This window comes from Cinclus cinclus, chromosome 15 (assembly GCF_963662255.1).
Source record: "Cinclus cinclus chromosome 15, bCinCin1.1, whole genome shotgun sequence".
Taxonomy (NCBI): domain Eukaryota; kingdom Metazoa; phylum Chordata; class Aves; order Passeriformes; family Cinclidae; genus Cinclus; species Cinclus cinclus.
This window is the reverse complement of record NC_085060.1, coordinates 9,011,877-9,039,795: the sequence shown is the minus strand read 5'-3', so window position 1 is coordinate 9,039,795 and position 27,919 is coordinate 9,011,877. Positions and strand designations below refer to the sequence as shown.

The following is a 27,919-nucleotide window of genomic DNA, read 5'->3' as shown; positions in this document are numbered from 1 at the left end:
ATTCAGTAAAATCAAAGTACTCAGTATATGTATAAAATGAGTGGTCTGAAGCTGAACATGATAGCCCAGATTATGGCATTTTACTCAGAATCCAAGATGAGATGGAAAATGGAAAGCATGGTGAGCACAGTTAAGGTGTCCTGGTTGCAGGAAGCACAGTTTGCAGTGAGCTTGATTGTCAGGTTTGAGGATTTATTCAGTAATGTCACAGTAACTTTGTTCCTTGGGATAAAAATATTCAGACTAGTTTTTAGTCTGGAACGCTTTGAGATCTCATGGAGTAAAACCTGTTCACCAGCACTGCCTTCAAGGAATCCACTTGAACTCCTACAGAACATTTCTGGGTACAGCTTCCAAGAAAGATGTTGCTGTGTCTTTGTCAGTTCAGGTGCTGAAAACAGCTGGAGTGAAGAAGGTGTTGGACCCCTTATTATTAGTCCTAAGTGCTTTTGTATTGCCCAGCAGACAGAGTACATAGTTCAGAGGATTGTGTGTTTCAAGTGATTGGAACATTTCAAGGATGTTTGAGATTGATGTGTTTCTGATGAACTTATGCTCTTGGCAGCATCTCGCACAATGCTCCAAAACTCTTCACAGATAAGAGTTTGGAAACTGTTCACTTGCAAGTGAATAAAAACTAACCTTTCTAAGGTGGTCCAGGAGGCTGGTTTTCAATATGTCAGCATTAAATTTTCTAAACCAGTCTGTAAACTTGATGGAGCATCACTCAAGTAATAAATGTCTTTTTTAGCTGGCAGAGTTTTAATGTATAAACTTACCCTTTTCCTATTCTAATTTGTCATGCAAAATCTTAAGTCTGTGAAATATTAATTTATTAACAAATGGAAATACTGATTCTTCTCATTTGTATTTTTTGTTAGTATGCGTGTCTTTGGAACCTGGCTTGGAGCTTTATGTCCCGTTATCACTGCTATCCTACTCATCTGAACACTGTTTCCTTTCTTATGGCTCTGTTGATACCTCCTGGTCCTGTATGACAGTTTTGAGCACAGTGAGAAAGGTTGTTCAGAACTGCTCTCCATCTGTTTTTGTTGGCATTCAGACTATCTTGCTATAAAGAACCTAACTTCCTCTAAAAGTGGAGCTGCCAGGAGCATGTGACCTATCAGGCAGTGTACTCTGATTCACAGTTGAAGGATTGCTTGATTAAATGAAAACTTGGGTGCCAAGGTGAGCTTTGCTCTCTGTGCTGCCAGTTAACAGAGTGGCTGTAGGGCACTGCTCCCTGAGCAGCCTGAGCCTGGCAGCTGGAGAGTCCCTCCCTGCAGGCTGCTAGGGGCACATCAGTTAAAGCCTAGTTGGATGGGTACAGAAAGATGAGAGGCAGTGTTTAATTTTGTAAGTGGTCTTTTCCATAGCCCTAGAAAAAAAGCCCACATTTTCTCTTAACTTAGTGCACATCTATAAATGTGTGGTACCTAAAGCTAGCTAGTCTGGAAGTGTGTCAGATTTTTAGTAAACCTTATGCACTGATGTTAAAAGAGCATGGCTTCTATTAAGAGCAACTAGTCTGTTACTGTCAAATACTTAAATGTTTAGAAAGTGCATATTAGAGGAACTTAAACCTTTGAAGAAAGATGCATTCAAGGTTCTTTTAATTTATTTCTCTCCTAGGAAATGAGTTGTATACAGATGCTTCTGCAGTGAATTTGAAAAGGCTTTAAACTTTTACTATTATTCAGAAATATGTCTTACTTAAGGGAAACTGGAAAGTCTTGCACTTGCAGGACACCAGGAGATTTCCACAGTGCCTAGAAAACTGATGTCTTATGACACTTATCATGAATTTGATGTGGACTATGGTGTTTTTTCCAGCTTCAGTTCCTTGATTGGTACTTTGAGCCATGGTGCAGGTAGACTGCAGGAAGACAGTATTTTAAGCCTTACAGAGAACAAACCTCTTTTCTGCTTGAAGCAGATCTGCTTTAAAGTATTTGTGGAATTCAACACTGCTCTTATTCCTTTCCTGGTTGTGCAGGACCTACAAGCTTTTTTGTATCTAATAGCAGATTGCTAAATCAGCTCAGGCTTTATTAGCTGAACTTGGTTCTTCCCTCTTATACCCTGTGGTAAGTTACTCTGGTGACAAGAAAAATAGGGCTCAGTCATCCTTGTACTGTCTTAGTAGTGTCAAAGGAGGAGAGTAGACAGCTCTGGAGAGTATTTGGTACATGGGAGCTGTGCAGGTATAATCACCTGGAATTCAGCAGATGCTTTTTGTCAGGGTTAAAAGAAAAAGTCCAGTCCTGTAATGCTATTTTCTGTGCATATTTTACAGTTTTATAGACACTTTAAGTGCTTTTATTGGAATTCAGAGGCAAATCCGCTGAAGCTGGAGAGAGCACATAAACAACTCACCTTAATCTCTGTGCTGTTCTATACCATCATACACTGTCAGTTTTGAGCAGAGACTAATGTTCCCCCAAAGGTAAAAATGTTATATCTGAAATCAGAGTTCTGAATTTTAAAAGGATATAGTTGTTACTTTATTCTGATTTGAACACTGAATATATTTGCACTGGCTGTTTTTGAACTCCAGTGTCTCAGCTTCACAAGTCCTGATGAAAGTTTTACCTTGCTTTTCTCCTTTTTCTCCAAAAGGAGAATGTATAGCAAGCAATAACTCAGTAATATGTTGCAGGTTTTTATTTAGATACTTATTTTGAGGAGAGGAATGTTTCTTTCTATATAGAAACCCAATGGTAGACCAGGAAGTATATATGTATATATATATATGACTGAGTGTGCCTCTGCAGCAGCATTTGTCCTGTGAGACCTCTGAAATGTAGAAGTGAAGATAAGACTAGAGTAGTAGCCTCAGTTTTCAGTCATCTCTAAAAATGAAAGGCTGCATTTTAAAACCAGTAGCAAAAGTACCACTTGTTTTCTCTTCAGTGACTATCTTCAGATTTAGAAGTCATGAAATTTGGAAAATTGTAAGAGACTACTGGTTTGTCTTTCATTTATTCTTAGGGGCTGAATTTAATAATTTACAGAAGGGTTCAGGAATGGGTTTTGGGAAGATGAGGTTGGAAAGGAACAGTACAAAGTTGATTTTTAAATGCTTCTGTGACAAATATTTTTTGTCATGCTGTAATGTCTGCTTGTATGTTGTCTTTGAAGAAATAAAAGGTTGGTGAGGTATCTATCGCATCAGGAGTCACTGTTCCAAATCCTGCTATTTCTTTCTTAAAATAATTGGAAATAAAATTCCTTCGTAATACTGCTTCACCAGTGTTTACTCTATTTAAAGAACTGTAATTTGTTCTTTAAATTTAAACTTCTTGCAGTTCTTCTGGAACATGTCTGTTCTGTTGATTAGATGAGGATCACTGAGCACACTCCTTAGCTCTGAAGGAGAAGCTTAAATCTCCTGGGAAGGGTACCCACCTGGTGATATTCACTGAACTCTCCTCTGCTGGAGGATTGCTAGCCAAATAGATTTGGCAAAAAGAACTGAATCAGAGGAACTATCAATACAGGTGCTGACACGGTAGCAGTAGCTTGCTGGTCTCATTCTTCCTAATATTTTGTGCCTGTGTTTTTGCAGAGATGGGTTGTATTGATTAGGTCCATAGCTCAGGAAAGAAAATGGCTTCAACTTAGTTCTTTCTTCATAAGGAAAACTTTGAAGAATTGCACAGAACTGCAATTTTTGGAAGTGTGTAGCCAAGTTTGTGTTGCTGAAATCTGGATTTGAATGGTCTTGATTGAGGCAGCTTATCTGAAAAGATTTGTGACAAGGTCTGTCATGGTTCTGCATGAATTCTCTGTGCATCAGTGAAGCAAAAAAAGGAATGAGAAATGTGCAGAAATCTGCAGGTTTCTTACTTGAGCCTTGGGAGAGTCTGAGAGCCAAAAGTGGCTTCACTGTTTACATGGACTAGAATTCAAGAACCATGTGTTCAGTCCTGGAGAATGGAGGGTTTTTTTACTGTTTCCTCCTGCTCCCAGTCTTTCACAGGCTTTCCTCTCAACTGGGTACTGTTGTATGTTCTGAATATCTGAATAATATTGATTGGGGGAGGATCAGAGGGTGTCTGTGCTTTGCTAGATGTCAAGTTGTGTTTCAGTGGAGGCTTCTATGTTGGGAGCTGAATGCTGAATAATAAAAACAGTGTACAGCTTGAAGTGACCATGAGTGATGTAGCATGTCTAAATGTAAATCACTGAGTAAAAAAAATTGAATTTCCACTGATGTAGATCAGTTAAAAACAGAGAATTACGAGGGGAGCAAAATGTTCTTGCTGCTGATCTCTCACCTAGGAAGGTGTCATCTGGCAGCTGGTCATAGCAAGAACATTTTTACATTCCTGTACAGCTTTATTCTAGCCTAGTTGGCAAGAAGAAACTGATTCTTTTTTTTTTTTCTCCAGGGTGTTTCTTTTCTTCCCCTCCCCCCTCCCCTTGCCTTTTATGTAATGAGATGCTTTGCAATGCTATGAATGAGCTGCAAAGTAATTGAAAAAGGAGTTTCCTGAAATGGGCAGGTTTATTCTGGCAACAGAGGTTTCTTTCTTTCTTTGTAGCTCATTTTGGAGTTGTATTTCTGGTTTTTCGTTGTGTGTTTTTTGTAGCTTCTGGTCCAGTATCATCAATATGATCAAGGGCCAGTGTTCAGGAAGACAGTACAGCTTCCAAGCTTGTGGTCCTCTATCCTTGGGGAGAGGACAGAAATGTAGGATTCTAGTAGACTGGTGTTTGCCTTCCTTTCTTCAAATGGTCCCTCCCCAAATTAAAGGAATGGTGATACTCTCTTAAGTATGGGGTCCCACTTAGGGTTCATTGCAGGCAGTCACTGTGTCTGGAGACTTATCTGTAGTAACAAAGCTTGTGGCTTGCTCTTTAACCCACCCACACTGTGGTTTGGAGCCATCCTTTTTCAACCAGCGTGTTTTGTGCCTCACTTTAATTTTGTTTGGCCTGAAAATAAGTAGACTTCTCCAGTGGAGAGATTTAGCAAAAGTACTAATGTGTGTCATACTTGAGGCCTATTTACTACTTTTTTAGTTTATGAATTGGCAGGTTAAAAACCTGGATTTTGTTGTAATTTGTGTACTAGCTGGCTTGTAGCATAATTCTAATCTTATTTACAGGAGGAAGGCTGAGTATCAAGTCCTAACTTACACAGAAGAAACTCTGGAGTGGCTTCTAGAGTGAGAAAGCCTGTCAGATTTATGTAGCAGTTGCCACTTAGCTGTATTTAAATATTAAGAAAATGGTTGAAATGCTGTAATGATACAGGCTCTTGCTGGCAGAATTCTGACATGGTTATTCCTTTAAATGGGTGTGGCAAAAATAAAAAAAATTGTTTGTGTACTGATAAGCAGGCTGGTGCTGAAAGGAAGGGCACACTGCTAAAAGTAGTCTGCAGCCCATAAATGGTTATTTTTCCATATTCCTATTAGATGTGGCCTTTGAAATCTCTCTGCAGAGTACGTTTTTTGAAGCAGTTCCTAAAATGGAGAGGGTACAAGTGCTCTTTAGCAATGAGAAATTGCAGTAGTCCATTATGTTCTGACTTCTGATTCAGGTTAGCTCATTGAGGTGGGTTAATTGCTCATTCAGCAGTCACTTGTCCTGCACTGTTCAACAGAGGAGATGAAACTTGTTGTGAAAGATAAGTTTGTTGAACTCTTAATAAATGCAGAACAGAGTTAGTTGAAACACTGGGACACCAGAACCTGTTGATGTCTTAACTGATTTTTATCTCCATTTCAGGATGTCCGTGCTTCTAGCTAGGAAACATTCAGCCACTCACATCTTTCTCAAATTGTAGTAAAGACTCAATCATGTAAATGGTATGTGTCCCCCACTTTAATTTGTCTGATTTTTTTTTAACAGGCTGTGCTCCTCAGAGATGTGAACAGACTGGAGATTATGCAACTGTATGCAATGGTTTGAGGATGTTTTAAAAATATACTAGGTAGTTAAAAGGTATTGATACATAGAATAGAAGCCAAGTGGGACTCCGTTTGAGCTGTAGGATGTGTAGGATATCAGTTATAGAGAAACTCGCTGTCATGGGAAATTTCTCTTTGTTTCCTCAGTGCAGGGTACTCTTCATAAATAATTGGTGTCAATTTTTTTAATTGCCTTGTGTCAAAGAGCTAATCTCTGGGACATATGGTATTAGTTGTTTTTTGTGCTTACTTATGTGTTTTCCTAATCTGCTTTATGTTGTGTGAAAGAAAAGCTAAGAATAGAGGAAGTGAGTTCAGTGGTTTCCATTTTCAGCATAATGTACAATTGACAGCTCGCATCTGCCACAGGTCAGACTTGGTTTGAATATGAAGGTAAATCTTTCCTTAAAATTCTGTCTATAAGTGGATTTGAATGCTGATTTTAGAGTTTCAATAGTCATAGAAATTTTCAAGCAGCTCACCTTATGGCTAACTTGATGAAGACAAAACCACATACGTTTTTGCTTGCATTTTTTGCTTTTCTATGAAGTTCCCTAGGTTCTCACTAAAAATGGCAATGAGTCTTGGCCTTGTCAGATAAGAGAGATGTTTGATAAAAAGTAATGGAGGTCAGGTGCCATTTAAGGACAGCAAAACCCAGATCTAGTTTTTATTACCCACTGAGGAGAAAAACTTGTAGATAATGTAAAAATTTGATAAAATCAAATTGTTCTGTTGTTAAAATAATATCTGCATATGTATCATACAGTTCCTGTAAATATAATCAAATCCTGATATCTTAGTCTTGAGCAGGACTGCAGGGCAACATTAGAGTTTATTTACGTGCCAAAATAGCTGAAAAAAAAGTTTGTGTATGTTCAAGATGGAGAAAAAGAGATGTCTACAGGTTCCATCTTTGTCTTGAATGTCAGCAGGTTCATTTTTGCTTACTCTTTGTAAGTAATAATGGATCTGCACCTGTGCTTTCATTAACTGGAAACTATTTAAATTTTTATGTATACACATACACGCCTATGGCACTGTTTCTGTAAGTTTCCTTTTGCAGGTAAAATATTAAAATATATATAATTATGTGAATAAATATTGTTACATGTTTTAATATGCATGGTGTATAATTAGTGTGTGTGTATATATATATATATATATATATAAAATAACTGAAACTACATGCAGAGAGTGTATGGGAAGAGATAAAGAAAAATGTATCTGTTGATTAAGTCATTGCTCTTAAGAAGTACTGTAGCCTATCGGGTTTGTAAATCTTACTCCCTCTAAATTTTATTTTTGGGGGTCTGAACAGAAGAAAAATTTTAGAGATACTTTATTCAAGAATAGGTAAATGCCTGTCAATGGAATGATAGTCTTTTAAACACAGGTAATTCTGATGGCTTCCAAAGATACCAAGACCTGTTAGACTGCCATAGTAGTGGGTGCTTGAAAAACATGAGTAAACACTCTATGGGCTTCTCTTGCCAAACTTTTATAAAATCCTTTGAATTAGTTATTATATCTTTATTTAATGAATATTTGGGTAATGTAGGTGTAAGTGTAAGTGAGCTGCTCTGTAGCAGTGCTACAAGGGAACTTCTGTTCCATATAAAGCCTGGGAGACGCTTGAAAGTCCTCAGTGCAACATCATTTCTGAGTCAGGTTTTAGAAATACTGTTAAGACAAGAGGATATATGTTCTCACACTGACAGACTACTTAAAAGAAATCTCACAAGACTGTTAAAATAATTGCTTTAGGAATCCTAGAGGATGTTAGATGCTTGATTTTGTTAGAATCAAAGCATTAGTTCAGACTCTGTCTAATTCTTTGCAGGTTTGTTTTTTTTTTTCATTCAGTTGTATTCAATACCTTTGAATGAAATCCATTAGTGAGCATTTTCAGAAGATCTTTTCCTGTAAAAGAGATGTCCTGCACCAAGAGATCCGGACACAGCCTGACATACTGCTTCTTCTAATTTAGTCTATGTCATTAGATTTCTGTATAACCTTGGAAGTTACATAGTCAGTATGTTTTAAGTTTGTTTTAAAGGAAGAATTCAGAATTTGAAGTACAGGTACATGACAGGGTCAGAGGTGAAAAGGTGAGTCAGCAAGTCAGTCTTGTAGCAGAACACAGCAAGGACATTGCTTCAGAAACATGTGTTCATTGGAAACAAAGGAAGGAGGTTATATAAGCCAGATTGGCAGAATGCTTGACACAACAACTGGCAAAAATGATGTTAAAAAAGAAGTACGATGGCAAAAATAATACTATGGTGTTTTTTATTTGGAGCCTCTGAGCAGGTGGTCAGATTGGATAACCTGCTGAGGTCTTTTTGGAGCCAGATTGTGTGACTTTGTGTGCACATACAGATGTGTATGAACACATGCAGTGATGCCACAAGGTTGAATAAGAGAGGAGGAGAGATTTCCTGAAGGCCTCAGGCTGTGTGGTTGTGCTGGGCTGGTGAAGTGGTGCACTTGGAAGCAGTGCAGAGGGCTTGTGTTGTCACGCTTGTGCTGCTGCTCTTAGTCACACTGGCAGGACTGGAGCTGGCATGTGAATGTGCCTGTGCTTGTACTTGTTGCTGCTTCTGTCTGTGGAACTGGGCTTGGGGAGGGAAAGACCATGACGTTCTCTGCCTGGTTTGTCCACGTGTAGATATTATCTTTGGAGAGGTGATGATGGAGTTCATATACTGTCTATTGTGCTGTTACCATCTGCTGCCCAACAGACATGGCTTCCCATGGAAACCAGTATTTATTTTAAAAGAAGAATACCAGTTATTCCTGCAGGTGTCTTTCAAAGCTTTTTTCCATTTCAGTGAAAGATCTGTGAAACAACAAGGAATAAAATGAATGATTTTGCTCAGGAGTGTTAATAGTGTTCAAAATCTTAATTTCTGCCACATTGGATGTTTAGCTGGCAGCTGTGTTGAAGAAATTTACTGGCATATATATCTCCACCCTTTTCTATACATTTGTTTGTGGCGCAGTCTTTTAAAGTTTTGTTTTGTTTTCATTAGTTATAGAATAACGTTGTAGAACAGTAGGCTGAAAGACAAGAAAATTAAGAAAGGTAAAAGCAAAATCTGTTTCAAAATGCAGTCTTTGTTCTCAGGCCATGTTTTAAGTTATGTAGTGTTACAAGTTTGAAGTCTTTCCAAAGGACATTATCTCAATATTAGCTGCAGTTGGTCTGAAATATTTGTCCTTACCCTGGAGTGTCCCACAGTCCCTTGTCAGCCTCGGTGAGTAACAGAAGCTGTAAAGCTGACTTCGCTTGCTGTGAGAGGATTTTCTGAGAATAGAAAGATGTGACTGTTTCCTCAAGTAGTCCTGCACAGTTTGTTCTCTGATGCCCCTCTGTTCCACCTCCTCCTCCCAGGGATGTACATGGAGTTCTGCAGCACTGGGAAGTCCAGCCGTGACTGATCTCTCCCTGTATGCTAGCACTCACACATAATGGTATCAGGACTTGTTGGAAGATAAAATAGCCTTTAAAGCTCTGATTCACCTGAAGTAGCTTGGGGGAGAGAATTTGTAGGCCTGGTTTGTTCTCGATGATGGTTAAGTGGGTGTATAGGATGGAGTGATGTACTTTTCTACTGAGGAGCCCAGAGTTTTCTGCTTAAGGTTTCTCTCCCAGCAAAATCCAAGTGTTGCCCTTTGAGGTGATCAGACATTTGTGAAGGGCTGGATTAGCTGAGTATATCTGTGATTAAATTGCTTTTCTTTTATCTGACTGGGAGTGTTTAACAGGTTTAATCTCAAATCAATAATACTTATTAGTATGAATGACTCCTGAAATCCCAGATTCCAAGTATGTTTTAAATTGAAGCTGGCTTTTGTGAAGATGAGTATTTAAGCATCAATAAAAAGATTTGCCAGTCATCTTTCTTAACTTGTTTCTTTTAAGTGTGTGTCTCTGTTTATTGTAAATTGAGTACTATGAGTTAATGATTCCTTACTGTAGCTAATGCAGTTGAGAAGCAATTCCTGGCTAGAAGACAGTTTGGCATCTTAACCTGGCAGCAGGGAGAGGCTGGGTGGCTGTTGCTGCTGCTTTTGCAACACCCGTCCCTACAATAATGTTTTGAGCACCCCTGGAAATAGATTTTAAATTCAGATTTTTTTAAAAAATGGTTTTTAGTCTTGGTGGTGAAATGATGGCAGGAGCTGATGCAGTGGAGTACAGCAGTGTCTTTGGACAGTCTGAAGATTTACAGGTGTTCTGGGACCATTTTAGCTAAATGCTTTATGAGCACCTGAAGCTTCAGTCATTTTCTTTCCTAATATAACAATATTAGTTCTCCCAGGTTTCAGACCAAAAAAGTCCTCTTTTTTTTTCCCCATTTCCTTTGATTGTGTATTTGTTCATCTTTTAGGTCTTTCACTGTCTCTATCAACTTAATAAAATATTTTTGTTTAAATATTTCTAGGAACTGTTTTTAATGGGGCAGAGTAGCAATGACCTCATTATAGACAAAGGGAAAACTCCTAGTTCCTGTGGCAGTGTGCTGCTCAGGAGCAGCAATGTATCTTGTTTTTTTTGAAAAATCTAGAAATCCTCCACAGATCACTATGGATCTGCTGTACTAATTCATATGCCCTCCTCTTGTGGTAGCAGAAATAGCAGCTTGGTATATATGAACAGTGAACTGATTCAGCTGAAAATAAACCTGGCAAATCATCTGGTTAAGTCTTAGCTAAATCTGTTTCCTGATTCATTTCACCATATTGTGGAATAAATTCTAGTTCTGGTCAAAGGGAAGAAACAACAGTTAGGGCCCAGATGTATGAAAGTGGGACTGTCCATTTTGCACTAATGTATTCTTTTTTCCCCAGTAAAGATTTTCTCATTAGTTTTCAAGAGCACCAATGTAAAGAAATTTTCTGGGGTTTCATGTTGATAATTGAATATTTGATTATATAGGGTAATCTGTGCTTAAATGTCTACTTTTGCCAAACCTGCTGCTTCTGTTGCTGGTTGTGACTTTTGGAATGTGAAATAGATGCAAAGTATCTCTTCCATATTTTCAAAACTTCTTGCTGAATTAGAGGGCTTTTTTCTTTATTCAGCACTGATTTGTGCAGTCAGTTGCCCAGTTCTGATAGCAGTAAGGTGTTTATTTCTGTTGATCTGCAAAGCATGGGCTGTTCTGTTCTTTTGGTGTGTCTGTCTGACCTCTTCAGAACATTTCTCTGTAAACTTTTGTACTCTGATCTGAAGTTCTGTCTTAAACTGTGGAGTGTGTCATCATCATGTCCTTCAAAAGCCAGTGCTCTGTTGTTTGGATATGCAAGGTTCTCTAAGCAGCCACATGGCATGCTTTATCTTGAAGGGAAAATGAGAATTTGCTTCCTTTTTGTTGCCTGCCCAACTACTTGAGTGAAGCTAAGAAATTTAAAATATTTTTACAATAAGCAGTCTGGTGATTTTAAGAGTAGTTATTCAGCAGAGATTCCAAACCGGCAGTGTCCTCAGTAGTGCTCTGCTCCCCTCTGTAAGGCTGTGGTGATACCAGCCAGTTCTAATCTGTGCCATGGGTTCAGTACTCCATGACAGCTTCTCATTCCTTTGCTGAACACCTCTCAGTCCCTTTGGCTCATCTTTCTGTCAGCACTTTTAACTGCTCCAAGGACACCTGGTCTTACCTGCTCTTGGACTCTGACAGTTGTGCCATCCTCTCCCAAGCACCCCTCACTGTGTTACATGACAGGGAGCTGTGCCTGCTCCAGGCTCTTGGCCAGGTGGGAAGCCCAGCCTTTTCTGCCTGAGTGATGTTGCTGGTGGTCCTCTGCCAGTAATTGTATTCCCCTGTCTTCTGAATTACTGCACAGGCAGGATTAATTTAAGAACACCTCTATTCTTTTGTGTTAAAGGGTTGTTATATCTGGAAGTGAAATGAGGTTTGTACCTGACTCCCTCCCTGGTAAGGCTCGCTCACCTTTGACAGAATTGCATAATGTATGTTCTCTAACTAATAGCTGAATTAGAAGTTAGTGTGTAGGAAATAAATTTACCTGATGCAACCCTTCTGGTGATGATAAATCTGGATGACATGCTTTTTGGGAAGTAATGAGGTCTAATAACTCGGAAGCAAATTAGGCAACTCATGTGTCTTTTTTCCCTACTTTTTTTTTTCTTTTTCTAGAACCACAGAGCAGACCCAGAAGAGCTATTCACAAAATTGGAACGCATTGGGAAGGGTTCCTTTGGTGAGGTCTTCAAAGGAATTGATAATCGGACGCAGCAAGTGGTTGCCATAAAAATCATAGACCTTGAGGAAGCAGAAGATGAAATAGAAGATATACAGCAAGAGATAACTGTTTTAAGTCAGTGTGATAGTCCTTATGTAACAAAATACTATGGATCATATTTAAAGGTAATGTATAATATTGCACAAAGATTTGCCAGAATGCTGCTAAGAAAATCATCTAAAATTAAGGAAGATTTATTATACCAACTTGGCATTTTTAGTAGGTTTTATTTTTCTTTGATCTGAGTTTTTCACTTTATTTTTCTCTTTTTGCTGCTTACTCTTTGAGGCTGGGATTTGCACAAACTGGCTACAGAATGAACAGTTGATAAAGGATTCTTTTTGCTATTGGACCTTGGTTTTCTCTCCTCCCTCCACAATGCCTAGCACAATTTCTTGGCCTTTCTGAGCAAGAGGAATATACCTTCATAGTTAACAGAAACAAAAGCTGTGCCTGGTGTGGAAAGAAACCCTGCACCATGTAAAATGTTTTGGCAGTTAGCAGCTTAGTAGGCCTGAGACAAAGTAACACTGACATCAGCAGAGTTATGTAACCACTGTGTGAAATGTTATCTAAGGCATAATTTAACAAACAAACAAAAATGAAAACCTTCAGAAAACCAAAATGTTGAGTAAAACTTTTCACCTTAAATAATGCTTAAACGTTTTGTGCTGCTGACATATTTTAGATGACTTTTAAAAATCCCTGAAAGCATTTAATGTATGCTGAAATTTTAGTGATAGTTCAAAGTATATTAAGTATCTGGGAGGGGTTATTTGCTTGTGTTTGGGGTTTTTGTTCGTTTTGATTTGTTTGCTTCAGTTTGGGAGGTTTTTCTGGTTGGTATTGTTTTTTGGTGCTTGGTCTCCCTCTCAGCATTTCTGCTTTGTTGAGGTGTAGTGGGGTTTTCTACATTTTAAAGACAGACTTCTGATAAGTGTTCTCTGTGTCACACTTGTGCTGTATCTTTCAGTGGTACATAAACGTATTTGGAGAATTTATTTAGTAATGTTATTTGTAGGTTTTGCTATTTAAATAGCAAAAGTATTGAATCTTTTATATTTTAATACTAAGTGGGCAAGTTATCTTTCCAATATTTTCAGTATATTTAGTAATCTCCAAATACTAACTTCTCATTTTGGCTAGTATAAGACAGCTGTAGTGGCTTTGCTGTTTAATGTGTGCTCTTCACACCCAAGTAAACATACAAATTGCCATTGATAACCCATTTTTGCTTCTCTTCATATGGGCTCAGTCAGTGGGGTTTTTGTTTTGTTTGTTAAAAAGTAATACATGTCTGAGAAATAGGATTTTCTTTCCACCATCACAGCATATTAGAACAAGCAGGTTCATCTCAAGATAACTTTGAATTCAACCAGTAAGGTTCCCCTGGAGCAGTGCACAAATGGTGCTGCAGATCCAGATGTGATTGGTCTTTACAGTCCTTTATTTTCTGTGATGAGCTAAATCCTAAATTCTGTTCTCCTGAATTATCTATCATTTTAACTTGGTGCTGTAAAAGCCCAGTTTTTTGCCCTGAAGTACAAACAGGTCAAAGTAAGTCTTGCAAAGTGTTTTTACTTGGAAGTGTTTTTGCTTAGAAAAGTGTTTTGTGAAATCTCCGAACTAAACAGTGATTTCAGCAGCTATAAATGGAGGAATTAAACTTTGATTGGGTGGGGATTTGTTTTGTTTGTTCTTTGTTTTCTCGGAGGTGGGGTGTGGAAAGAACTTTATAAGTTATGGATTGAATAGGAAAAGAAAAGTCTTTTCATTACAGCAATATAGGTGTGGAAAGTAAAGTCTAATTATTCTATCAGTGCTATACAACCATTAAATTCTGCTTAGGTTTTTTTCTGTTGTTGTTGTTTTTAAAAAATTCTTGGAAAATATAGGGTCATGTTAGTGCTGCAGTACTCTCCTCACCACTGTGTGAGTTATTTTCTGTTCTAGATGGATAAATTCTGAAAGATTAATACTGATCTCTTGTTTGTTTTTCACACTTGTAAAGTTTTTGGGGAAGGAAAATTTCTGTGTTTGGAGTTTGGGGAGGTGTTTGTGGAATTTTGGTTACTTTTCCATTTCTTTAATAAATCCGTCTCATTAAAAAAAAAAACAAAACCAACAAAAAAAAAAAAAAACACCCTAAAAATTGTTCACAGGAATCTTTTGCATCCCAGAGTAGCATGATGGGTAATTATGCTGCTTGCTATTTCCAAAGTAAATGAATAAAAATGTCCACAAATAAATGAGTAGCTTTAATTCTGTAATTAAAAATAAATAAAGCAACTTTTTAAGTAGCGTCTTCTATCTAAATTGTTCTTAGACTAAATTAATCCCTGGTTGCTAGTTCAAGATCTTGCAGCTTGAGACTCCTCAGGGGAAAGAGGGTATTGGCTTTGTTCAGTGTAAAAAGATTCTTTTATTCTGCCTTTCCATTTTAGTAATAGCAGATATTTTGAGAGTTGTGTCTGTCTACTTTTGTTTGTTTGTTTACTTAATTGCTCTAGCTGTTAACTTTTTATTAGCTATTTCTTTGAGAGTGGCTGTCAGCCTGATTGTTAAGATGTGTAGTACTTCATTCAGGATTTAATTTTTCTATACATTGTAAGTATCTCTTTGAAACAATGAAATGGGTACAGTTGTGTACCAAATGACTGCATAATTAAAGGTTAAAGAATATTGAGGTTAAATTCTGAAAAATAAGACATCTTACAAAGCCAAGTCCTAGGCTGCAGAGGTCAGAAGCAGTTTTCCATAGATATAACTGGTGTGAAGTTCACAATCACAGTGGTCCCATATGTTTATTGCTGGGTATTTCAATTTATATATAAAGATCACTGGAAAATTCCTGCAAATACTTTAAAGGTAATGGTTAAAAAGAGCATAAGCATAAGGTAAATAGAAGCTATTTCAAAATTTTAAGATTTTTTTTTTTTCCTTTGCATCTTTATTTACGGGCAAACAAAGCAGTTCAGCCAGTGTGCTGTATTTCAGATGCTTTATGAACTAGAAATAGTTTATGAAAGTGTATTAATCATACATGGAGCTCTCTCTCAAGCTGTAGAAATGCTGTTAGAAATCTTAGTACTTTTACACTGTTCAAAGACACTCAATATTTTCCTGACTAAATACCAAAGCAAACCCTCAGTGCAAAGGCATTCAAGTTGCCTACAGTACTTACTAGTTCAGTAATCTAGATCTGTCTTAAATCTTTAAATTTTATAGTTTCTACTTTGAAGAAATCACAGCTGAGACCATGTGTTGGCTTCAAGTTTATCATGTAAGCCTCAGTTCATCCAGTTGAACTGGATGGAACATCTTCTGTTGTAACTTACTCTTTTTCAATCTATTTCAACTAAGCTTTAAGTAAGCAGATTGTTCTTGTCATCATTTTGTAGTTTTCCCTCTGGCAAGATAGTTGATAGCTAAAAGTTGTTGCAACTAAAAACATGGAAGAAGAGATGTAATTGTGAGGGGGTTCTAATTGCAAACGTTTCAGATGAGAGATTTTATTTTGGTACAGTCTGCTCTACATATTCTGTATCTTGACAGTTTCTTTGCACTTCAGGATGCAAAGGCAGCCCTTGTGGCTGGTGGAGATGGAGTGGCCCAGTCCCAGGGAGCCTGGGGCTTGCCAGCTGCATGCAGGCTCCCCCTGATGCCCCTGCTGCTGAAAGGCAGAAGGGAAGAGTGTCTTTATTTCAATTACTTGACTTACTAACTTGTGGCATTCTGCAGCCTAGCTCTACAGCTTGTATATCCAACTCGTAAATGTGATTTTAAAAGTTTGGACAGTCCCTCAATAGTTTTCCTAGCAATGCAACATCACTTGTCTGTTAGCAGGTATTTTAGTCTTGAAAAACCTTATCATTGGTACAAGATGGCAAGGTCTGCTTCCTAGAGGCTCTTAAGATAAAGTTGATGCCAGTTTTCAGTTATTGTGACACAAAAAGGTAAAAAAGCCCCATACGTTGAAATTCAAATGGGAGTTTCCCATTGAATTAACCTTAAAGCTTAGGTTTTAGTAATTTTTTCCTGGATTTTTGTTGGGTGTCTGGTAGGATCAACAATGTTTTCTAAACATGTTGGTAGGTGATGTGCAAGCATGTATACAGTCAAAGAATGCACTTTAATAAACACATTTGTGTACTATAGTACAATACTTTACCTTTATATCATGACTTTCACTAAAGGGTGTAGACTCTTATAAGCTTCAGCTGTATTGCAACTTTTGTGGCTGTAAGATAATTTAAGTCCTGGTAGAGGCATTTGTAGATATTTCATATTTGTAGAAGGTCAAAATCTAAATTTGTCTCTTCATCACCTATGGCACATGGATTGCAATTAACATCTCAATAAACAAACCACTGGGTGTGGAGGGTCCCCTGGATAGGTTAGATTGCTGAAATGAGTGTTTTCCTCCTGCTTAATGGCTTGTCAAAATGCATTACTCCCCTACCAGTTCAGGCAAGAAAAAGATTAAAAGTATTAAAAGTTATTGTAGTTCTGGCATGTACTGGGTCACACAGATTTGGAAAGTACACTTGATGAAGTGCTTCAGCTGGACTTTTCAGCAGTACCATAGAGATAAATCTCTTGATGACTGGAATTCCATTACTGTTTTCCTTACTTGTGCCATTTAGGTCAAGATTTTCAGTATCTAGCCTTGTAACTTCTACAGCCACCTAAATTTGCTCTTTTCTTTTGCAAATAAACCTGAAGTTATTCTCAGCTTTTCAGATTCAATTATGGAGAAATCCTACAGTAACATCCAGAGATTTCCATCAGAATTGTGCAGCAAAGCTTTGAGACAATCTAAAGATACTGGTTGTTCTGCCCTGTGTATTTATACTTGGCTGACAGAAAATAGCCAGGAAAAAGGTTGTTCATGCCTGGCTAGAAGTTATCCACACCCGATTTCATTGGATAGTAGCAATTTCTTTGAGACATTATTTGAGGAACAGTACTTTCTCATTTTCACCCTGTACTGTTTTCAAGTAATAGTCAAATCCTCCAAATATGTCTGGTAACCACAGTGTTTGCTTTGAACAGGAGTTCCTTGCAGGTCTTCTGAGCTGACAGAGTTGGGCTTTATAAAAACTGCTAAAATTAGCCAGCCCTTCCCTGCTGAGATCATAATATTGGAATAGACTCTCATAAATGGTGTGTTTTTTAAATTCAGTATAAATCCAATAGAGCACACTTTGTTAGGATGATTGGATGTGGCGCTTTCAGAAACTGCACCTTTATTTGCTTGCTGAGTTTTCTTTAGATTTCCATCCCTGGGCAGGCCATAGGGTGGGAAAGTATACAGTGGAGAATGCAAGAGGCTTTAAAGAGTACTCCTGCCCCAGGCTTGTGCTCTGTAATGAGGAAGTTGCACTGGTAAATATTTGCTGGAAACTTACACAGTGTGTGTGGTACTTCACCAACTGTGGTTCACTTGAGTATTTTTAATAACTGGGTTTTATTTCAAATAAATATATTTATTCACAGAATTTTCTTGAGTAGTACCACATAGATTCATATTTGAGTTTTGTCTTTTGAGGGGACTCTGGCAAGAAAGAAGTCTGTAGATTTGCTACCAAATGTTTTCAGTTTTGTTTCTATGAACCAGCCACCTTTTGCCATGACCAGCCAAGTCAGCAAAAAGCCAAAGTCAGCACCTAGAAATCAGTGTTAGAATAATTTGTCAGTTCTAGAGGTTGGCATCTCCACAGAGGAAATGCAGAACGTTGCATTATTCTCAAGGTCCATTTTAAGTAATTATTTGTAAATGTTGAAACTTAAACCACTGCCTAATCACCTTTTTCCCCTCTAAATTCTGTTCCTTCAAGTGAAATCATTTTAGATACAATTTAGCAGAAATTGGTTAGTAGTGATAGTGGTTTTTCATTGCTTTTTTAAATGCAGAAGTCAGACTTATAAATTAATATTTTAGAACTCACAGGGGCTGTGTGATCATTCTACAAGAAGTAATTGCATGCAACTAGGTGATTAACAAGACTCTGTTTTCCTTTTCCTAAGAATGATGGTAGTCAATTGAAAAATATATATATATATATATAAATTTTTATGGCAGCCTTGGACTTTTGATAACTCATGCCTTCCTTTACAGGGCACAAAACTATGGATAATAATGGAATACTTGGGTGGAGGGTCAGCTTTGGATCTTGTAAGTATATGACCTTTATTGCATTAAAAGTATCAGTGAATGTCATTTCATTGTGTTTTTCTATCACTTTATAAAGATAAGTACCTGGAGGTGGCTGATATTACATCGCTGCTCCATGATAATGCTCCAAAAAGTGTGAATTAGAATGGTAGTTCTATCACATTGAATTAATGTTAATTTTTCTGTTTTACTCGTTGTCTCTAAACATTAGAAAGCATCCATTTGTTCTCAGTCAAATGAAGCCATGGGTTTTTTTAGTTTGAGAAACCCTTTTCTTGCTGTATGTTTGGTGGGTTTTGGGTTTGGGTTCCTCTGTTCATTGCTTTCCACGTCCTTCAAGTAGAATTCATTACACTTCAGTAAAAAATGTTTCCTTTAGGTTTGGATCTCAGGAATGAATGAGGAGTGTGTCCTCAGACAGTTAAATTTAACTGGTTAAAAGGTGTTGGGTTTTCCATGTTCAGGTATTTTCAGTTCAGCATGAAAAAGTGCCTTTTACTTCAGATAGTGTGGCATTCATGGAGGGTGTAGGCTGGAGAGTGCACAGGCACAGTACCCTGAGTGTGGATGTGGTTTCCCCAAGGTTTCAGTGCAGCTCTGCCTCAGCTGCAATAGTACAGACCCACCCTTTCCTGTAAGATAATATAGCTCAGTCTTTGTGGGATTCTGAAGGAAAAATATCATGTCTTTGCTATTACAGAATGGTAATTATGTATTCACTAACAGGGGTCTTGTCTGTGAGAGTTGAAGCATGTACTTCACAAATCTATTTAAACTTCTTTATGAAATAACATCTCATCAAAAGCATAGTGATTAGGTGGAGCCTGTGGTGGTTTGTAGCTCTAGAACTTGGCCCTTTTGAGGAAGGGGCTGTGAGGTACTCTGACACTTCAGAGTAATCAGTCGTATTCTGTGGAGTGTCAGAAATGGAAGTAGCTATTACTAGTGCCAGTTTAAATCGCTGAACCTGTAAAAGAGTAAACTTTTAGAAGAATAAAATTTCAGTTTTGCCTCATTTGCCTCTCTTTGCCTTACCATAATTTCATGGTGTTTACTGTTTTGTTAGTATTTTTTTTTGACTGCTCACTTTAATGTAGTTTGTTTTATTTGCATAGCTTTCTACTGTGCAAAGTTTATACTTAATCCATTAGCAGCTTTATTGGTAGCATGTTACGTTCTTGATGGAAAAGCAAGCATGGAGTCAAAAATGCTGGGACAAGTAAAAACTGCATCATTAAATTTAAAACCCACGGTCAACAGATTGATCTATTTTGAAATAAACTGGTTTTCTTAATTTACTTAATCTAAATTGCAAAATTAAGTCTGCTGTGTTTGTTGCCTGTAGGGAAAGAAAACTTTGTGGAAAGTTAGTTGCTGCTTTTCCTGTGCTTTGCATTCTGAGGGGAGCACAGGCAATGTATGTTTGAGGAGTAACAACATTGTATTGTAACCAGTGTATTGACAGTAGGGGAGATGTGAAGGTGATCATTCCAGTGGCACCTATTTCAATTAGAATATTTACATATTGCATTGAATATTTCATTAATTTTGTTAGTTCTTTATGTTAAAAAATGTTTCAAGTTGAAGATGTTATTTAATCAGAGCAAGGCAAAAATTAGATACAAGACTAAAATTATTTTAAGGTTTTTTTTTAACTTTTTTCTGAAGCTGCGTGCTGGCCCATTTGATGAGTTCCAGATTGCTACTATGCTAAAGGAAATCTTGAAAGGTCTTGACTACCTACACTCAGAGAAGAAAATTCACAGGGATATAAAAGGTGTGCAACATTTCAAATGCTACTTTGTTAAAGCCTTTGAAAACCATAAAACTGTATTCTAATTAGTTATTATGTTACTTCCCCTTGGCAGCTGCCAATGTCTTGTTATCAGAACAAGGCGATGTTAAGCTTGCTGATTTTGGAGTTGCTGGGCAGCTAACAGACACACAAATTAAGAGAAATACCTTTGTTGGAACCCCATTTTGGATGGCCCCTGAAGTTATTCAGCAGTCAGCATATGATTCAAAAGTAAGTATAAGAGCAGACCATATTTTTTATTTTTTTTTGTATCTGATTATCTTAACAGCATTTATTTTGATCTTTTGCTTTTAGCTGTATTAGTATGGGGAGAAAAAAAAGCAGATATGAAATTACAGGGTTTCAAATAATAAAATTGAAAGTAGGATTAATTTGGTTTTATGTCATTGTACTCTACATTCTAGATGCAAAGTCACCAAGGAAAATGGTGATACCATGTCTCTTTCAGGGGAGCTCTTGGAATGTAGGGTGGTTGGTTGATTTGGTTTCAATTCAATGTTTTGCATTTAATTCAGACAGTAATAAAGTACACACGAAGTAAAATGTCATCAGAACATGGCAGTTTATTTAGAGCCAAGATGGTGGCTAAAATGTTAATTTCTTCTCACTTTTTTATGCACAGCTCTGAGTATAATTTCTCAAATGGTATTTCTGAGGATCCATATAGTGCTGAAAATTTTAGCACAGGTCTTGAGAAGGTAAAAAGTAACTTGGTGGCTGTGGCTTAGAAGCATTATGGTACCTTGTGCCTTTCTTTGTCTTGAGAGCTCTTGATGTATGACTAATTGCAAAGGAGTTTCCCTATGTGAACTAGCAGTAGAAAAGCAGAGTTCTTCCATGTTTTTCTGAGAGTTGAGAACTGCTGGCAGAAATTACAATAAGGAGGGAACAGTCCCCTCTTCTGTGTGTAAAACCACAGGATGTCCTAGAACATGTGGTTGGTGGAACAGCAGCATGTTTCAGTCTGGCATTGGACCTTCCACACTCTGTAGACAAAACCTTGAAATAGGATCAAGAGAATAAAAATCTTGGTATGTGTGAAGTAATGCTTTCTTACTGCTTTTTCTCAAATAGTAAACATGGAACTGTACTTAATGTGGTGTGCATATACAGAAAAACTGTTGGGTATCTGAAGTGTCCTGAAAACATTCACACTCCAGGAGACTTTCCCAGGATCAGTCAGACTTGAAGGAATTTGTGTAATTGTCACAGGGGTTCTTGTTGATAAAAAAGTTGGAATTCTCCTGTTTAGGGTTTCAGTGGTCCCAGTGTAATGTGTTCCCTAGGGCATTTTGGAAAAGCTCTCTACCCTGCTTTAAAAAGCGTGTGTTGGGCAGTCAGATTGGGAATAATTCTGCTTGCCCTATGTAGAGATCACCTTTACCACCCCTTCATTTACATGAAGCTCTCCAGCAACCAAATCTTTTGCCTTCCATATCTCCTCAGTGTGTTGCAATGATTTGATACAAAGGCAGAATTTGTTTATAATGATGCTTTTAGCTAAAATGAGTGGTACTTCATTATCCTTCTGTGACTTACACTGTGAACTTGGTGCTTCAAGTGGTGTTTCAAGTTTGACTAGTTGCCAATAATTCTTGAGCTAAATTCATCAAGCAGTCTGTTAGGAAAGACATTAAGTGATCCCCTGCTGGATTTGATTCAGCTTTCTGTTTTGATTGTTTTAGAGTGAGCTGTCAAACAAGGTAGGATACCTAAACAAACTCTGAATTAGACATAGGAAATTTGTGACAATTTATAATTTACATATGGAAAAAATCAAAGGAAAATCAATATTTCTGAAGCTTTTCCAGAAGCATGTAAATTTAGGTGCCCATTTAACTTGCTGGCAGTGTTAGAACACAAACTGTAACAAAAATTATGATCGAGATGTTTGTCATTAAAGACTAATTAAGTCAGCCAGGTCTTTGTGAGTCAGGTGCTCCTGAAGTGTTAGAAAGGAATGTTTGCATTATCTACTTACACCAACATTAATTTTACTATATAGTTGCATTATATGTCAAGATTCCAGTTATGGAACACTTAGTCATGCCAGCCCATAATTTTGTACTAACAGTCCCTTTTCCCCCTGTCAGGCTGACATATGGTCACTGGGCATCACTGCAATTGAACTGGCCAAGGGGGAGCCTCCCAACTCGGATATGCATCCAATGAGAGTTCTGTTCCTCATTCCGAAAAACAATCCTCCCACTTTATTAGGAGACTTCAGTAAACCTTTTAAAGAATTCATTGATGCATGTCTAAATAAAGACCCAACATTTGTGAGTAGATAAATGTTTGTGTGTGTGTGTGTGTGTGTGTAGATGTTTCAGTTTTGTCTTCTGCTCTCCTGTGCTTGTTAAGTATTTTGTTGGTGGTGTGCAACATCAGTGATTAAAATAATTTTAGAGACTATACTTTCCACTGTAAATTTTAGTGGTGCTTTTTAATATCTCTGTCTCTATCCTAGTTTGTTTTGTTTAAAATGCTCAAAAGGAGGAGGGAGAAGACTGAAAGAAATTACAGTGGCAGAGGCAGATTCCTAAAATGCAGTCTAAACTAGGATAATGTCAGAAGAAAAACTACCAGAGGAGAGAATAATCTAAAATCCTTTTCTTCAGCACAGCTTTTGTTGTCTGGATTCAGCTTACATGGAAATGTTGCACTGGAGAGTTTTCATTAGTCATTTTCCTGGGTGTGACCTCCTAACGTAGGATAAGCTGTGTAGCCTATGGGTGACTTGATCGTATTTTTAGCATGCTCGTAAATGTGGATTACTGGCTTTTCTGACTTCCTGTTTCACTAATTTCCTGACATTATACAAGTTAGCTCTAGAAGTCTGTTGTCTCACTAGGTCTCCCCTATTAGCATTTAAAATCATGAAATGTTAGCATAACATTAAATATTTAAAGTATTTCTTACAGCGCCCCACTGCAAAAGAACTTCTGAAGCACAAATTCATTATGAAAAATGCCAAGAAGACTTCCTATCTGACAGAGCTGATTGATAGGTTTAAGAGGTGGAAAGCAGAGGGACATAGTAGTGATGAAAGTGATTCCGATGGTTCAGATTCGTAAGTTTGTTTTCAGTATAGTCTTTTTTGGGTGTGTTTTTGTTTAGATAATGTTCTTAAAGTGGGTTTGCTGCGGCTTTTCTGTGTAATAACAGCATTTCTGTACACCTGTCTCTTTTCCAAAAGAAAACCCCCTCTGTGACCCTGAGGACTAACACATAAGTCAAGCCGTGTGCTTGTTGCCACTTTAAACTTTCTCTCTTTAAACTCAATTTCAGTTCTGTTTAAGTGCTATTTATTTCCTAGTCTAAGGCTAGTGGTTGTACCAAAACCACTGAATCACAATTAGAGATATTGCAGAGCAAAGTTGAGGTGCATGAAGAAGTTTGCAAATTGCCTGTGGAACAACATGCTTTCTGTAAGTCTCTTGTTTTTCTGGCTATCAGATAACTCTTAAATGGGATGCCATGGGAGAAGGTAAGTCTTTGTAGGTAGATAACATCTTCTGTTTGCTTTTGATCACATTTCAATTTATTCAGCCTCTTTTGAAGTTCAGTTAATGTTTCAATACATGTTTTTTTCCTCTTATTTTAAGGAATATGGAACTAATCCTGATAGACTTGTTATGTATTTGGGTTACCTATGCTTGCTTGGTGTTCTGTTGTGTATTATGTACATCATGTCCTTTTTGTTTCAGGGAGTCCAGCAACAAAGAAAATAATTCTCACCCTGAGTGGAGCTTTACTACAGTTCGGAAGAAGCCGGATGCAAAAAAGCTCCAGAATGGGACGGTACGTGCAGGCAGAGGAGTTCTTCTTTCTAACTGCTGGTTCTGAAGGCAGTTCAAGGAACATAGTGATAAAACTTAGTAACTTCACTTCTCATAAGAATTGATTGGATGTTTTGCAGTTCAAGAGATAATGCATGTTAGTGATACTTCCTATGCCATGTCAGCTTCAAATTCAAAATATACTGCAGATGTACAGTAGATCAGTATCCATTCATAGAGATGGGACTTTTAGAGTCTCTTACTAATGAAGAAAAACAACTGTTTTTCTGATGCTGAATGACATTGAGATGTATCATCAAGCACCTATTTCAACATCCCATAACATTTGTTGATATACTGTGTCTTTGTGGGTTTTGTAGTGTATTTTAAACGCTTTTTAAAATTTAACTTCCAAAATCACATGTACCGTGTTAAGAGGCAGTATGTATGTTGTGTATATGCTGATTTATGTTGTAATACACTGATGTAATCCATATTTGTTAACTTCTAGGATCAGGATCTTGTTAAAACCCTGAGTTGTTTAACTATGATAATCACCCCTGTGTTTGCTGAGGTAGGTGTTGGCTTAAAACCTTCTTTGAAAGTATTAGCCAAATGTCTAATAACTTTTCTGAGTTTTAACTTTTTTGGTTTGCTCCTCAGCTCAAGCAGCAGGACACAAATAATGCTAATAGAAAGAAAGCAATTGAGGAACTTGAGAAAAGCATCAATGTGGCAGAAGCAACATGTCCAGGGATCACAGATAAGATGGTGAAGAAACTTATGGAGAAATTTCAGAAGTGAGTAGTTCAGTGAAAAGAGAAAGATCTGCTTTGTCCAGTGTTCTAAACCTTTAGCTTTGTAGTTATAGGTAGCACTTAAGTTGGAGACTAGAACTGATACTAGCAATTACTGTATCTGGTGTTGGAAGTGCTGCAGCTTTACTGTAGTTCCTGTATCTTGCTTCTTTAATTTAGCCTGCAGGTTTGTCTTGAGCATCTTTACATGCAATAGGGGAGACAAAGAATCTTTTTCTTTCCTCTTTTAGGAATGTTTTCTTGAGAATGTCACTCCTGGTGGCTTTTTTACTATGAATCATTGAGATGAAGGCACATGCTAGTTTAGTGGTGCAGAAATATTTATGTGCTGTTTGCCTAACTGAAACAGTATCATTAACAAAATTTTCAACTTGCATTTTTTATCTGTAGATTTTCTGTTAATGACTCATCCTAAGAAACTTCACACAATTGACTGCTGTTTCATATGGACCCAGTGAAACCCACCAAAACTACTTCAAGCTTGGCAGTGCTTAGCTCATGAGCTCCTTGTGCCTTTTGGATCTTTGCAACATATTGATGGTGATTGAGGATTTGAAAGAACCTACTCAACTATTTTGTGGCAGTGCACATGGTTTTATATTTTCAGGAAATTATTTTGTAAAGAACAACTTTTAATATTGTAGTTTCACCTGTTTAATCTGATAAATGTTGAGGTGCAGTTTTGCTTTTAGAAATAACCATTACTTTAGTTAATAGAATGTGCAAGTACAGTATGTTTTGATGCTATTTTGTTCCTGTACATGGAGTTGTACAGGTCTTTTATATTCATGAGTTAAACTTTTGTAAATCACTAACAAGCTTCAGAGAAAAAAAGCTTTTTCACAAGCATATTCAAGATGTGTAATGTAGTGGCAAGGTTATTGCTGTAGCACCTGCTTCAACCAGCATATAGTTATCGTGCCCTGAAAAACAAACCTGCAACAGTATCTATTTTAATTCTAAATTGGTACAGTATTTTAGGCAGCTCTATGATTAAATACATTTGAGAGCAATATGGCAATAGTTTGCAGGTGATATGTAGCAACAGGTCTATCCTGATGTACAGTCTGTGTATTACCTTTTAGAACAGGTTTTGAAGTAGTAACTCAATCTTATATCATCACGGTAAGAAAATTTAGAGCAATACAGTTGAGGGGGTGGGGCTTTCGGCAATAATGGACAAAACCTGAAGTCCAGTTGAACTTAATTTAATTTTTTTTCCTCTGAGTATACATGCCTGGGTGGAAGGGAGCCAGAGAAGCCGAGCGTCGCACGTTGCATACCTCACACGCAGGTATCGGTGTAACACCAGCGTTCTGTGTGGTGGTGTTGTTTCTCCTGTAAGATATTTATACACATTTTTGTTCTGAAATCCATTAAATACAGTACATCAACATAATTTGTTTATAATTTTCTGAAAGTGTATTTTAAACGTGTATTTACCAGTTAATATGCAAATAACTGAGTTATAGATATTCTTTCACAAAAAGGTAGTACTGTGCAGTACAGAGTGATTTTTTTTTCATAAAAAGTAGGTTAAGACTATAAAGTTGCTTTCAGTTATATATTTATGGTACTGCTAGATGGGTAATCTCTTCTGTTACTTTGTTTTGATTTGGTTTTTTCCCTTTTTCAACCCAGTATGTATATTATGCTGAAGTTTTGAACTGGGATTGTTTTTCAGTACTTAGCTGTGGAACTGTTGGTGTAAATTTATTTTTGATAAAGGCTGGGTGTGTTTATTTTATGGTTCAGACCTGCACATTTTGTTTTTGCACAAAAGAAGTCATTTTAAAGAATCTGAAATATATCTGCCAAATATTGAAAAAGTAATGGTGTGCAAGTAAATACTGCATTTTTCATCAAATGTTGCCATTACATCATTTTTATATAAAGGACACTTGTGAGAGATGGTGGTTAGATATGCCAAGGACAATTATTTTCAATGGTGCCTACACTGTAAAAAAATTACTTTTAACTCCTTGTTTTAATTTTAAAAAAAATGTTTCTGTTAAAAACTTTCATCTGCTATATAACTGAAATTCAATTAGAATTTATATCTGAGAAAAAAGTCTGGAAATAGTTTTTGAAAACAATAATGTTATGGATTAAATAAATATTTTTATAAATGTAAAAGCAGCAAAAGTTGTAAATACAGTTGATCTGAAGCTTTACAAAATAACTGCATCACAGAAACAAATTGTAGTGCTCCTTTAGCTTCTGTAGTTGTTAGTCTTGTAAATCTGTTTATAGATGAAGCTTATTTCAATGTTTTGGGGGGTTTAAAATGATTTAAAAATAAATATTTAAGTTCTGTAAACTTTCACGAGCTCGTTCTGTTGTGCATCACTTTATTCTGGATTTCAGCAGCTGTGCAGAGCTGTGGACATGTCTGTCACAGACTCGTGTTGTGAGAAAGGTGTTCCCTGCAAAGCTCTGGGTGCCCCACACTGTCCTTGTCCAGAGGACACCTTCCAGCTGGGAGTGACGGAGCAGTCCCGGGGTTCAGTTTGGTTCCTTCCCTGGAGAGGAGACTCTGGGATGTGAGCTCGGCCGTGTGCAGCTCTGGCACAGCTCTGGCACAGCTCTGGCACGGCTCTGGCACAGCTCTGGCACAGCTCTGGCTGCCTTTGGCCTCGGTGTGGGGCACTGAAGGGACACCAAGGCCTGTGCCACAGCTCCCTCAACTTTTGCCTTGGCAGCCTCAACACAAACCTCATTTTAAGGAGCTCCATATATATCTTTCAGAATTAAAAACGTTTTTTACTTCCACATCACTTCCCTTAAGGTGTTCTTTTTCTGTGGGAGTCTGAGGGAAGAGCTGATGGGAATTCCTCCTGAGTTTCATAACTGGTGGCTCTACCCTGTTGACACAGGATCTTTAATCTGTGCAACTTTAATCTGTGATCTTTAATCTGTGCAGTCTGTGCAACTCTATGAGCAGTTCTGGGGAGGTGGGATTAGCAAATGACGTGGGAGATTGGAACCTGACATGTTTGAGATACAGCTGTAATAAGTTGCTGAACTATGATGCCTCTTGTTTTCCTGTGGAATGGGTGTGATGTATACCTACCTTGTGGGACAGCATGGGAAAAACTCCCCCACACGTGTACAAAACAGACTCATTCTCT

General features: G+C 37.5%; 1 protein-coding gene across 2 annotated transcripts in view; it reads left to right on the top strand.

Annotated features, from left to right (window-relative positions):
* Positions 1-27,114, top strand: part of STK26 (serine/threonine kinase 26) — a 29,857-nt gene extending 2,743 nt beyond the window's left edge. The window contains exons 1-11 of one of the 2 annotated variants that reach the window (XM_062503142.1): positions 5,758-5,822; positions 12,092-12,322; positions 18,319-18,375; positions 20,044-20,152; positions 20,244-20,401; positions 22,285-22,470; positions 23,113-23,261; positions 23,899-23,992; positions 24,482-24,544; positions 24,634-24,770; positions 25,179-27,114. In XM_062503142.1, coding sequence (XP_062359126.1) covers positions 5,820-5,822; positions 12,092-12,322; positions 18,319-18,375; positions 20,044-20,152; positions 20,244-20,401; positions 22,285-22,470; positions 23,113-23,261; positions 23,899-23,992; positions 24,482-24,544; positions 24,634-24,770; positions 25,179-25,203 — 1,212 coding nt within the window. In that variant the 5' untranslated portion in view covers positions 5,758-5,819 and the 3' untranslated portion in view covers positions 25,204-27,114. Of the gene's footprint in view, positions 1-5,757; positions 5,823-12,091; positions 12,323-18,318; positions 18,376-20,043; positions 20,153-20,243; positions 20,402-22,284; positions 22,471-23,112; positions 23,262-23,898; positions 23,993-24,481; positions 24,545-24,633; positions 24,771-25,178 lie in introns of those variants that run through there. The other variant, XM_062503141.1, reaches the window with a different exon arrangement.
* Positions 27,115-27,919: the final 805 nt, after the last annotated feature.